The 12,754-nt window shown below is 41.8% G+C and overlaps 1 protein-coding gene across 1 annotated transcript in view; it reads left to right on the top strand.

Annotated features, from left to right (window-relative positions):
* elp4 (elongator acetyltransferase complex subunit 4) overlaps window positions 1-12,754 on the top strand; it is a 72,351-nt gene that overhangs the window by 20,658 nt on the left and 38,939 nt on the right. The window contains exons 4-5 of the mRNA XM_060941834.1: window positions 10,701-10,817; window positions 10,902-11,035. Of these exons, the coding sequence (XP_060797817.1) occupies window positions 10,701-10,817; window positions 10,902-11,035 (251 nt within the window). The remainder of the gene's footprint in view (window positions 1-10,700; window positions 10,818-10,901; window positions 11,036-12,754) is intronic.

The following is a 12,754-nucleotide window of genomic DNA, read 5'->3' as shown; positions in this document are numbered from 1 at the left end:
TTAGCGCTGTCGCCTCACAGCAAGAAGGTCCGGGTTCGAGCCCCGTGGCCAGCGAGGGCCTTTCTGTGTGGAGTTTGCATGTTCTCCCCGTGTCCGCGTGGGTTTCCTCCGGGTGCTCCGGTTTCCCCCACAGTCCAAAGACATGCAGGTTAGGTTAACTGGTGACTCTAAATTGAGCGTAGGTGTGAATGTGAGTGTGAATGGTTGTCTGTGTCTATGTGTCAGTCCTGTGATGACCTGGCGACTTGTCCAGGGTGTACCCCGCCTTTCGCCCGTAGTCAGCTGGGATAGGCTCCAGCTTGCCTGCGACCCTGTAGAAGGATAAAGCGGCTAGAGATAATGAGATGAGATGAGATGACTATAGATTTATATTACACCTCAATGCAGTGACTGAAAGTCAAGTCAGTTTTTTGTATAGCGCTTTTAACAACGGAAATCTTCGCAAAGCAGTTTTACAGAAAAATAAAGACTAAACAAATGAACTAATTTTATCCCTAATAAATTTATTTATTCCCAATGAGCAAGCCTATGGCGACAGTGGAAAGGGAAAAAACTCCCTCAGATGACACGAGGAAGAAACCTCGAGAGGAACCAGACTCAAAAGGGAACCCATCCTCATTTGGGTGATAACAGAGAGCATGATTATAAATAACTTGCTTCTATAACTGTGTCCTATACAGTATAGTCACAAAATACAACTGTGTAACCAGCAAACTCATTATAGTTTTAACATGAAGTCTAATTTGTCGAAGTCATCAACTGTTCATTGATGGAAACTTGAGTGCAAAACTATTCATGATAACAGCAGTCCTAAAGTTATCATGTCAGTTGTAGTCCTCAGCAATTGTAGCAAAACTGTAAGTGTCCACAGCCATCTTCTAAGTGTGTCTTTAGACTGTCCATATAGGGCCGTCCTCCACAGGAGTAATGTGATGAGACTCCAGCCAGAAATAGTGCACCAGGATGGATCAGGTGGGTCCGAAGGGCAGGAGAGGCCAGCGTTATTGGTATCTCAGGATTGATATGTAACTCGACAGAGAGAGACAGACAGAGGGAAGAGAGAGAAAACAGGTTGTTCGGTATGCCCAGTGTCACCTAATGGTTAAGAACATTTTGTGCTCCGTGCAAGCAGGGAATCCGGCAAGATTAATTATGACAGCATAAAAGGGAGAGCCAGAAGGTAACACAGACATGAGGGAGCCCTGGGACATTAAGCAGCCAGCTACTCAACCGTCAGCAGGTCTGAGTGAATGTGTGTGTGTGGGGGGGGGTGACAGCATCCATACATCCCAGTTTACCAAAATACTCTTTGTCTGAGGACTCTCCAGATCTACTCCTTTACCTAACAAAAAGCTATCAACAAAAGGCTTGACGAAACAGATATGTTTTCAGCCTAGATTTAAACACTGAGATTGTAAGTCCCAAACACTACTTGGAAGGCTGTTCCATAACGATGGGGCTTTCGAAGAAAAGGCTCTACCCCCTGATGTACCTGTCACTTTTTGATCTAAGTAGGCATGGCAGGTCATAACAGACCAGATGCTCACTCGGGTACTGTGGCGCAAGACCATTCAGTGCTTTACAGGTCCGTAGTCGTACTTTATAGTCAATGCAAAATTTGATTGGAAGCCAATGCAATGTGTTAAACATGAGTGTTAACATTATATTCAGTATGATGGATTAAAGTGCTGATGACACGTTTTTGACATCTTTGGCGATGTTTTATAACATAAAAAGTAATTCCCAATGATCCATATATTAATTCACGAAGGCGCCTATTTTACAAGTTATGATAAAAAAAACGCGGCTATTTGGGCAAATTTGACGGGGCTGCAGCACCCAGGAGACGAAAGAGGAGGAGGGGCTATATGACGTCAGCGAAAGAATCTTCCTCCTAACTTACCAGTTTGTTGTTGATGCGAGAGGTGTTCAGTTTATCATTATTAGTATTGTTATTATACATTATTATACATTATTATAATATATAGTTATTATGCCTTCGCGTTGTTGCCGGCTTTTGCTCCAAAACCCACAAGGATGGGGTAAGTTTATTCAAGTTTCCCAGAGATCCCGAGCTGCATGCGAAGTGGGTGAAGCAAGTCAGGCGCACTCGTGACAAGTGGGAGCCCTCACCAACATCCGTCCTGTGCTCTGAACACTTCGATTTGGATTGTTTTGACACCCTTCCCAGCTTAAAAGAATCTCTTGGGTGTTCAGTTCAGCACAAACGTGTGCTGCTACCATCAGCAGTGCCTACAGTATTCCGGAGGGGGTCTACTAGTGGCTATGCCGGATCCAGCAGTCACCTGGGACAAGGCGACTCCTCCAAAGACAGTCCTCCTGTCAGAACACGTGTTGAGAAACGACATAAGATAAAAGGTACGTAGAGCTATAGAGTGCTCCGACATGATGCTAAAAATAGTAACACTGCGGTCTGCGTGGCCATCTTGGAAGTCACTCGCTCCAGAGCGCTCATAGAGTACACATCATAGAGTACACATTCATGATAATCATAAATGCAATCATAAAGTCGGCGTGATATCAGTCATGTATTTGCTTGTGAAAGCTTGCACTGTCTTCGATGGTGTTGGATGGTTTGTTTACGTCTTCTTAGTACTAATACAAAAAAAACTGATCTATGGGTATGGGCATCATATCGCCTAGTCTTCCTCCTCACGTGCTGGTTTGTTGATGTGACAGATTTGTAGTAACAGTTGTAGTATTTTGCCTTTGCATTGTGGTCTCTTATTGCCAAGTTGAAAGAATTTGTTTCTCAAAGCAAACACTGAGGGAAAGCTAACTTGGCCAGACGAGTAGGCTACAGATTGTCATTTGCTTACGCTGATGTAGGTTATCAAATATTTTGCTTCATTCAAGGATAAAATTAAGAAGCCATAAACTAGAAGACGTGCCTGCCAATGTTATCCTAAATGTATCACGGATCAGGCATAGTCGTAAGCTTATTATGTTAGCCGTTTGCATGCTCCATTAGGAACTATGTATTCAGTGTAGCATACGGCTTACATGATATAAGCAGTGTTTACACATGCAAGACAACAATACACAATATTAAAATATTGATTCCGTAACATTTTGAACAAATACGGGTTGACCTACCAATCCTTGTTATCCAACCTTGTGGTGTTCAATGCTGGGCTGTCTGCCTGTCCGCTGTCCATCTCGGGGTCGGAGTCGCTCTCAGATTGCACAGTAACAGGTTCAAACCTGTACGGCTGGATGCACCCGTGTTCGTCATCACTAGATTCTTCCGACCTATCCCACTCACAACACAATTCTAGACTCCCAGAAGAGGAAGAGCTAGAGAGTTCACCGGCGTTTTCATGCGCCATTTCCATTGAGTAGACAGCCAGTGAACCGCAGCGTGTTCTTCCGCTGACGTCACAACATGGCCGCGAGCCACGGACCCAGTTTTCTTGCGCTGTGCAATTAAAAGTTGGATATTCGCATAACAACAGCTTCTTTTCACGTAATTATAACAGAAATCTAACATGTTTGCCATGTTGTATAGTTTATTTAAGAAATTGCATAGAGTCATGTTCGTGTCATCAGCCCTTTAAGGTTCCAATTTAGATTAACTATTCTTACATCATGTAGTTGACAACAGAATACCCTTGGTGAAGTGTTGGCTCTTGTACTCTGTATATTTGTAGACCATACATACATGCGTGCACACTATAAAAATTAGTGTTGGGACAGTTGTCCCTGCTGCACGCTGACATCCAGGAGGTAGCGCACCATGGGGTCCATTGCTGGGGCACCAGAGTCTGTGTCGCATGCTCACATTCTCCACCAGTGTGAGGGATCCCTTGTGACTAGGGATGGCGAAAACTAAAAAAAATCTTGACCGACCACCGAGCCTCATTAGCCGGTTAAAGTCGGTTAACCTATGAGTTTAAAATTCTAGAATTGGAATTATTAGAATCTATTCTAAATCTAACCGCGAGCATCCGCACATTCGGTCCCAGTCGCTGCCCTCCACTCACATTACCTTTTCTACAGCGCGAAACATTTAGGCAAATGTGGCACTGATGTCGAGGGGTTTGTATTGGAGTGGAGGACAAATGGCTCCAGCTTAGAGACATCGTGAGAAGCGTGAAATCCCCCCTCGACCCCTCCTCCTTGTCCTTCTCCACCCGGGTCTGTGTCTGCGGCCGTGTCAGCAAGGGGCACGCACTTTTGTTAAGTTGCAACTTGGCATTAAAAATATCAGTGTGAACATGTTCTCAATAAATTGCCGTCATTTTCTAAGCGGCAAACTTTAGCTCAGTCACTACCGGTGCTTGCATTGAGTAGCCTATTGAAAACAATCCTATCATACACTTGTCCCATCTTAACTTTTCATTGAAGCTAGGACGTTTTAGCGATACGGCCCCTGGTGTTTACAGTTAACTGCAGTAGGCTGTGTGTTGATATTGCATACTGCTATGGACTAGGCACTTTTCTTCGAAGTGAGCCACAGAGACCTCATACTGCAATTGTTTTCCAGCTACTTACATGGCTGCTAATTGTGCACAGCCATTGGGAATGGGATAGCTGGAGCTGAGCTGATTAGCCGCTAAGCTAATATAGCAACTGTCTGATGCTAAGTAACATCAGTGAGTAACCAGGTTTTAGTTCAGATCTTGTGTATTATTATTACATTGACATTAATATTCACCAGACTAATCAACCATCGACTTCATTCATGCGCCGTGTTCTTGTTTCTTTGATAGTCAAGAATTTCCTTGATGTTGCGTACCTGGTTAACATACTGTAGTAAAATGTAATCCAACACTGAGACTTTTCTTTCGCCGAGTGGCAGCTGTCTTCAACTGGGGCGGGAGGGCGGGACATGACTAGTCTGGCTAACGCAGCTTCAAAGCTCTACGAGCATTTGGTCTGGCATAGATATTAAGCCCAACCGTTTCCCAAAGCGCATGGTTGACCCGCCTCCCTGAAATGCCTCAGTTTGCTACTGGTTGAAGCCAGAAAAGGCTGTGACGAAGCTTAAACCAATCACATCACTCTTTCCTCTGACGTATGTGACGCGACGGAAACTGCTTGAGTAACAGGAAGAAGAAGGAGGAGCTGAAGAGGAAGAGGACGATAATAGCGCGATCAAAGGCGAGACGACCACAATGATAGGATTCTCGCTGAGCCCCATTGATTTGGCTACCAGCGGGGCTAACTGGTAGATTAAACTCTTACCGAAGCCGGTCGGGAGCAAGGCAAAAACGTCCTTCCTTTCAATAAATACCTCCAGGGCTGCTCTTTGCTCCGTTTTCAATGAGGACTTCCTGTTGAATGCTTTCAATACAGCATCTACCGCTGTGTCAAAGGCTTGCTGCTGCTCCATGTTCGTAATGTTTCTAGTGAATGAAGCGCTTCCGGCATAGATTCTGTAAACAACCTATGGCTTCCGGTCGCAGTTCTACTACGTCAGTGCCTTGAACACGCCTCTACCCAGGGCCGTTGGAGATGCTCAAAGTTAATTGGCTCCCAATTTTTCGGGAGCTTGGAAGAGCTGGAGATAGCTTGCCTTGCCAGACTAAGTTCGCAACAGCCCCCCGTGTTGCGTCACACTTAGGATGGGCGGGCCCAGGCTAGGACATGACTGAATGGGTGTTTCTGATTTGTCAGCTGTCGTCCTTACACCGCATAGCATGCCCCAAGCGTTTACAACACAGAATTCCAGGTTCTCCGCTCCAAAATGATTTTTTTTTTTTTTAACCGACAACCAAAAAAAATTTAACCGGTTGACATTGATTCGGTCAACCACCGGTCAAACGGTCATCGGTTAACATCCCTACTTGTGACGGTGGCAAACACGCAACAACAGGTGTGAGATGCAAAACAGGTGGGATTTTTATTATTTTCTTAGCTTAGTGGGGTTGTGCAGTGAGCATGGCAGGGGAGCGGTAGTGTGAAGCAGGGGGATGTGTCTTACGGTGAGGAATGCAGGGCTGGAATCCTGTGTGGCTTGATGGCGGCTTTTCTTCCTTCCCAGTGAGAGTCTGTTGTCGGAGCTTGTATCTGTGTTGGAAAAACGTGCAGATCATTAACTTCAGAAATTGGAAGGATGTACTCACACTCTGTTTTGCGCACAACCCTTATATACTGTGAGATGAGCTCCAGGAGGGTGAATTCGCACACTGTAATTGGGGCCTGTCCAACCGCAATGTATTAAACCGCTCCTCCTCTCGTGTGTGTGGTGGTGGGGGGCGCTGTCTTCAGCTGGTGGTGCTGAACCACTGCTGCTCGCTTTCGGCGTATTGAATGGGGCGCTGTCATCTTCAGCACCACGGTGCAGCGAGGAGCACCTGCAGAGGAGGAGACAGCTCTTAGCCCACCGTCACTGCAATAAGCATTATTAAAATAAGTGTTTATTAAGCATTTGGGCATTGAAGACACTGGTTGGTTAAATTTAGCAAGCAGAATTTTCCCCATTCTTTCATTATGCAGGTTTTCAGCTGCACAATTGATGGAATAGCTCGACCAGTCAAGGAACAGGCCTTTCTTGGAGGCTCTTTATGCTATAACACAAGTGCCTCACCTGTTTCACATCACCTTATTATTTCAACTTCTCATATGGTAATTAGTCCTAAATTGCCCTGTCCCAACTTTTCAGGAATGTGTTGCAGGCATCAGTTTCAGAATAAATGTATGTCTTCAAAAAACACTGAAGTTGATTTGAGTGAAACAAGAAATACCTTGTTTTTGTTTGAATGCGAGTCAAGGTCAATTTACAAAACTTCTGCTTTCTATATTTTATTTGCATTTCATTTACCATCCTAACTTTTTGGAATTGGGGTTGTCGCAAGGCTTTCGATTGAATTACACTACCGTTCAAAAGTTTGGGGTCACCCAGACAATTTTGTGTTTTCCATGAAAAGTCACACCTTTATTTACCACCATAAGTTGTAAAATGAATAGAAAATATAGTCAAGCCATTTTTCTGGCCATTTTAGGCTGCTGTCAGAACGCACTATCGTTCAATCCCGTTCCAAGAATCGGGGCACTACATTTCAAACACATCATGACATTACTTATACCCACAAGAATCGTATATAAAAAGTTCTCCACTTGAAATCCTGCAGTTAATCAAAGAAATTATATTAAGAAGCGAACTTTCTTCAAGCGCGTAAGGTTCACGATTCAGTCGTTATGAGGCTACCAGTAACGGCTCGGCCAATCAGAGCAAGCCTAATTGGGTTGCCCCAACTAAGTAGGTCAATCATTGCACAGCGAGTTCACACTTGTAAACAAGCATGGCGAGTGACACGAGTGATGAAAATTCGGTTTCAACGTCAGTTTCTTGCTCTTGCTACAAGGCAAAATTGGCTTGCACGGACCTTTGTAAGTGTTCAGACTGTGAGAACTGTGACAGAGCTGATGTATCACCAGAGGAGACACTTGGCATGGATGAAAATCTATCGGATAGTGATGACAGTGATTTTGACATTTGAACACATGCATATTCCAGTGGCTAGTTTACATGTAGATTGTTTTGTTTAAGATATTGTTATTCTCTCTTGTTTTCATTGTAAATTGTTATACTGTGTATATTTAAAATCTAATACCCATTCCACCTCTCTTAATTTGAACATTTTTAAAAGCAATTTGGTCATTGTGCATATGAACTTAATACATTAAATTAACAAGTAGATGATATTGTGTTTCTATGGTAGGCCTATAATGATAGCAAACCATCTTTTTAAAGAAATTCTTAATTTGTAATTTTTGCATCCAGCCAGAGAAGTATATTATTTTGTTAAATATTGTGTGTCAGGCCTACTATATACTGGTATTGCTAATATTGTACTATTCGAACTTTGGTTCTTGAGGCAAAATTAATTTGATAAAATCATTAAAGTTTTTATGTTTCATATTTGAAATCTTATGGCAAACTTTTTTTCATAGTTCTTTTTTTAGAATCTGATTTTAAAGTGTTTCTGTAAGAAATCTTATAGTCTAGACCAGGGGGTTTCAAAGTGTGGGAGAGTCAGCCCCCCCTCAGAGAGCAAATAAACAGCGCCCCCCTCACAATTTTTGTTGTTGCTATACTTAATGTTCCATTCGTATTAAAAAAAAAATGGTTATTGTACATATTTTTATTTTTTTCTTTTACACATTTTAAACATCTGTACTTTTTAAAGCATCTTGTTTTACACATTTTAAACATCTCATAGCATCGTTAGCTAGCACCTCTTGGCAGACAACACACTGTAGCAGTGGAGCATCTTCAGATCCAGTCCATGAAAATCCAAACTTTAAATAATCGTGGTCATACTTCCTTCTTTTTCCAGTCCCCCAGGATTCCACGGGCCTTTTTTGTGATTGTTGCGGGCTAAAATGTCCGATGTTGCAGGGGGGTTTCCAAAAAATTGCGATGAAAGTTGCAGTGTTTTTTAGGTTTTTGTTGCAATTACATTGTGGGAGGAAGTGAAAGTTGCAAGAAATTGTTGCGATTTTCTCTTTTTGTGATTAAAATCGAGTGATATGTTAAATATTAAGTTATTACCGAAAAACTATTGATCAAAAAAACAGACACTGAGAAATGGTCCTATAAACAACTTTACCAATATAAAAGATTACCAGGACTACAAAAATGCAGAAAAATAGGCTTTACTTATCCAAATGCTCCTGTTGGTTCAAAAGTTAAAGTGCAGAGAACCTCACAGCACAACATGAAGTTACCTTAAAATATAATATAAATGCCTCAGCTTTCATGTAAGAAAAAAACAACCATTAATACTAGTACTGTGTGCAGGCAGTCTCTCCTGAAGACTAAATTAAACAATAATTATAAACTAATAAAATAAATGGCTCAGGCTTCATAGAAGAAAAAAACAATTTGAACAGAATCTCACAGTATGATGCTGAAGCTGCCTAAACAATGGAAAATAAAATACCATTTTGGCAAAAATGTTGGCATCCATTAATTTCTTGTATTAAGTAAAAAAATAAAGTGCACACAGTCCTTCACTGTAAACATAACACACTTTCAGTAACAGAATTTAAGCCTATATAAACATTGTCTCACACATGCAGTGTTGCCAGATACTGCTGACGTTTTCCAGTCCAAAATATGTTCAAAACCCGCCAAAATGCACTTAAAACCGCCCAATCTGGCAACACTGCACGCATGCTGCTTCTCTTGAACGTATACACGGAAGTAAGGCGGAAGGTAGTTTGTCGACGTCACCTCAAGACGACGCCAACGATTGGTCAAATTTGCGGGAAGGTTGCGGTGATTGGATGTAATTGCAACACCGCCCTGAATTCGCGGGGATTGGTTGAATTTGCAAATCGCAACATCGTGAAATCCTGGAGGGTCTGGTTTTTTGCTTGGCCCAGACTCTGTCTCCTCACTCACTGTAGCTTTAGGTACTAAAAATCAATCCATTTTGTCTCTGGCAAAGGCTAGCTGAAGTTCGCTAAATGTCCGCAATAGTAACTTATTCTGGTTTATGTTTCCTCACGTTGCGCCCCCCCCTGAAGAACTCTGGCGCCCCCCAGGGGAGGCGCACCCCACACTTTGAAAAGCTCTGGTCTAGACCATCAGTCCTACCGAAATGTGGAATGAGATTTAATTTCGGTTCACAAGTTATAACTACAATTAACCTTTATTCAATGAATACTTAATTTCAAATGCTAGTTATCTTTCTGAATTAACGGATTGACATTGGTTTCAAGAGATATTCAAAAAATTTGGCCTGGAAAAAATGAGTTGCATAGAGAGTGAAGTTTATCCTGCTCAATCTTGATGAAGTGCCGTATTACACTTTGTGTATCTTTTATTTGGTTAAAGATAATTGACTCGTATTCACAGGATGTATACATGGTGGGATTGGTAATGGCCACAGAAAAAATCAATGCTGTGCATTTTATTTTAAAAAAGATATGCACCATCAAAAAGAGATATAGACCCCAAATTGTCAATTTTTTTCGCTAGATCGACAACTTGGGGGATCATTTTCTCAAATACTGCAGGTTTTTTCATGGAGAACTTTTTAAATATGATTCTTCATTCACTTGAGTCTCAGAAAAACCAAAAGTTAGGTAGTGCCCGAATTCTTGGAACGAAACTCCATTTCTAGGCTCATTTTCAGCTTTTGACTGCGGCCTATTTTGAGCATTTAATCGACCCCACAAATGTGATGCTTCAGAAACTCAATCTGCTCAAAGGAAGGTCAGTTTTATAGCTTCTCTAAAGAGCTCAACTGTTTTCAGCTGTGCTAACATGATTGTACAAGGGTTTTCTAATCATCCATTAGCCTTCTGAGGCAATGAGCAAACACATTGTACCATTAGAACACTGGAGTGAGAGTTGCTGGAAATGGGCCTCTATACACCTATGGAGATATTGCACCAAAAACCAGACATTTGCAGCTAGAATAGTCATTTAGCACATTAGCAATGTATAGAGTGGATTTCTGATTAGTTTAAAGTGATCTTCATTGAAAAGAACAGTGCTTTTCTTTCAAAAATAAGGACATTTCAAAGCGACCCCAAACTTTTGAACGGTAGTGTAGGTTTGCCATAAATTATGGGTACTCGTTGGGGAAATGCAATTGCAAATACGCATTTAATTAAGCGTTTTCTCATCAGCATATGAAACCGAATAAAGTCTGAGGCATGTTTCCATAGAGTTTCATTAGTAAAGTAGTACTGTAAAGCGTGTGATCTCTGTGCTGCAGGATCTTCCATCTCCACTTCAGGATGAAGATCCAGAACTTAAAACTGTATCATCAAATCTGGATCAGCAAGATGCCATGAAAATTGCCTGGCGGTACCAGAACCTTCCTCAGGTCCAGGTAAACACAATTCTATGTGGCGAGACAGAGATGAATATGTACAGTCAATGAATGGTTTTGTCTCATCTCTGACATTGTGTCCAGACTGTGCTGTCCTCTTCATCCCGATTTGGTCATTATTATGACCTCTCCAAACATATGGAGCAAGATCTTCTACGAAATGCCAAGATTCACACTTTCTACCTACCTGAAGTGCAAATGGGGCCTATACATCTCAGGTATACACTTTAGCTGTAGATACCTAGTAAACGCTCCTGGTTACAGACCCCTACCTGGTAAACACTCAGAGTTAAAGGTAGACTGCCTTTCAGATTTTTCCAGTGTAGGTCATAAAAAGAATTTTCCCTGACACCCAGTTATTTTTGTTTAGTGGACCGTAAGCTACTGAATTCGAATGACAGACTTCCAATTTTTTTTTCTAATAGAACAATTAATGAATTTAAGGCCACGTGGCCTTAAATTCTCTATTTTTTCTTGTTTCAAGTCAAGTCAACTTTATTGTCAAATATGCTATACATGCTCGACATACAGCACAGATGAAATATCAGTCCTCTCTGACCCACGGTGCAAACTGGCAATGCAATAAATAAAAATAGAATAATTGAAAAAAACAAACAATATAAACAGTATAAACACTCTAGATAGGAACTAGACATACGGTAGACTAAACACTCAAACAATATAAACAGTATAAATAAACAGTATAAACACTAGATAAGAACAAGACAGACTAAACACTCAAACAGACAATATAAACAGTATAAACACTCTAGATATGAACTAGACTAAACACTCGTGTGTGTGTGTGTGTGTGTGTGTGTATATATATATATATTAGTGCAATGCAATAATGAGTACACCCCCCTGAAAAACGACATTTTTCACAGTATTAAAATGAACACAAACAATATGTCCCAAACAGTTCCTTGATGATGTTTATTGCACTATGTTCTTACATTATAACTCAAGCAGAAAGGTGAAAAGATGCCTTAAATTACATATTTTTCTGTTTCCGTGAAAGTGGGGTGGAGCAAAAGTGAATACACCCCACAACAAACTCACTTACATCCAGTACATTTAGTACTTTGTATGGCCTCCATTATTTGCAATGACAGCCCCAAGTCTCCTTGGCATGGAGTGCACAAGTTGACAACATTTGGCTACATCAGTCTTTTTCCATTCTTCAAGGATGACATCTTTCAGAGCCTGGATGTTGGATGGAGAGTGATGCTCAACCTGCCTCTTCAGTATTCCCCAAAGATGCTCTATAGGGTTCAGATCAGGTGACATACTTGGCCATGGAATCACTCTCACCCTGTTCCTCTTCAGAAAGTCAGCAGTGGCCTTAGATGTGTGTTTTGGGTCATTGTCATGTTGAAAAATGGCACGACGACCAACGGCCCGAAGTGATGGAAGCATCTTAGCTTTCAGTATAGAGCAGTACATTTGAGAATTCATGATGCCATCAATGAAATGCAGTTCTCCAACACCCGCAGCACTCATGCAACCCCACATAAGAACACTACCCCCTCCATGTTTCACTGTGGGCACCATGCATTTTTCCTTGTACTCCTCACCCTTGCGACGCCAGACTGTTTTGAAGCCATCAGTTCCAAAAAGATTGATTTTGGTCGCATCACTCCAGAGTATTGAGTCCCAGTAGCCTTCATCCTTTTCAGCATGTGCCCTGGTGAACTCTAGACGGGCTTTTTTGTGACTGGGCTTTTTTGTGAATGGGCTTCCTTCGGGGACGACACCCATGCATGCCATTCCGCTGCACTGTACGGCATATTGTGTCACGTGACACATTCACTCCAATTTCAGTCTCTACTTCCTTAGATACCTGTTGTGCACTTGCATGCCGATTTTCCTCAACTTTTCTCATTACAAGCCGCTCCTGCCTGGGTGTTAATTTTCTTGGCCGGCCTGTATGTCTC

Source organism: Neoarius graeffei, chromosome 15, assembly GCF_027579695.1.
Source record: "Neoarius graeffei isolate fNeoGra1 chromosome 15, fNeoGra1.pri, whole genome shotgun sequence".
Classification (NCBI taxonomy): Eukaryota; Metazoa; Chordata; class Actinopteri; order Siluriformes; family Ariidae; genus Neoarius; species Neoarius graeffei.
This window is presented reverse-complemented; position numbering and strand designations above follow the sequence as displayed.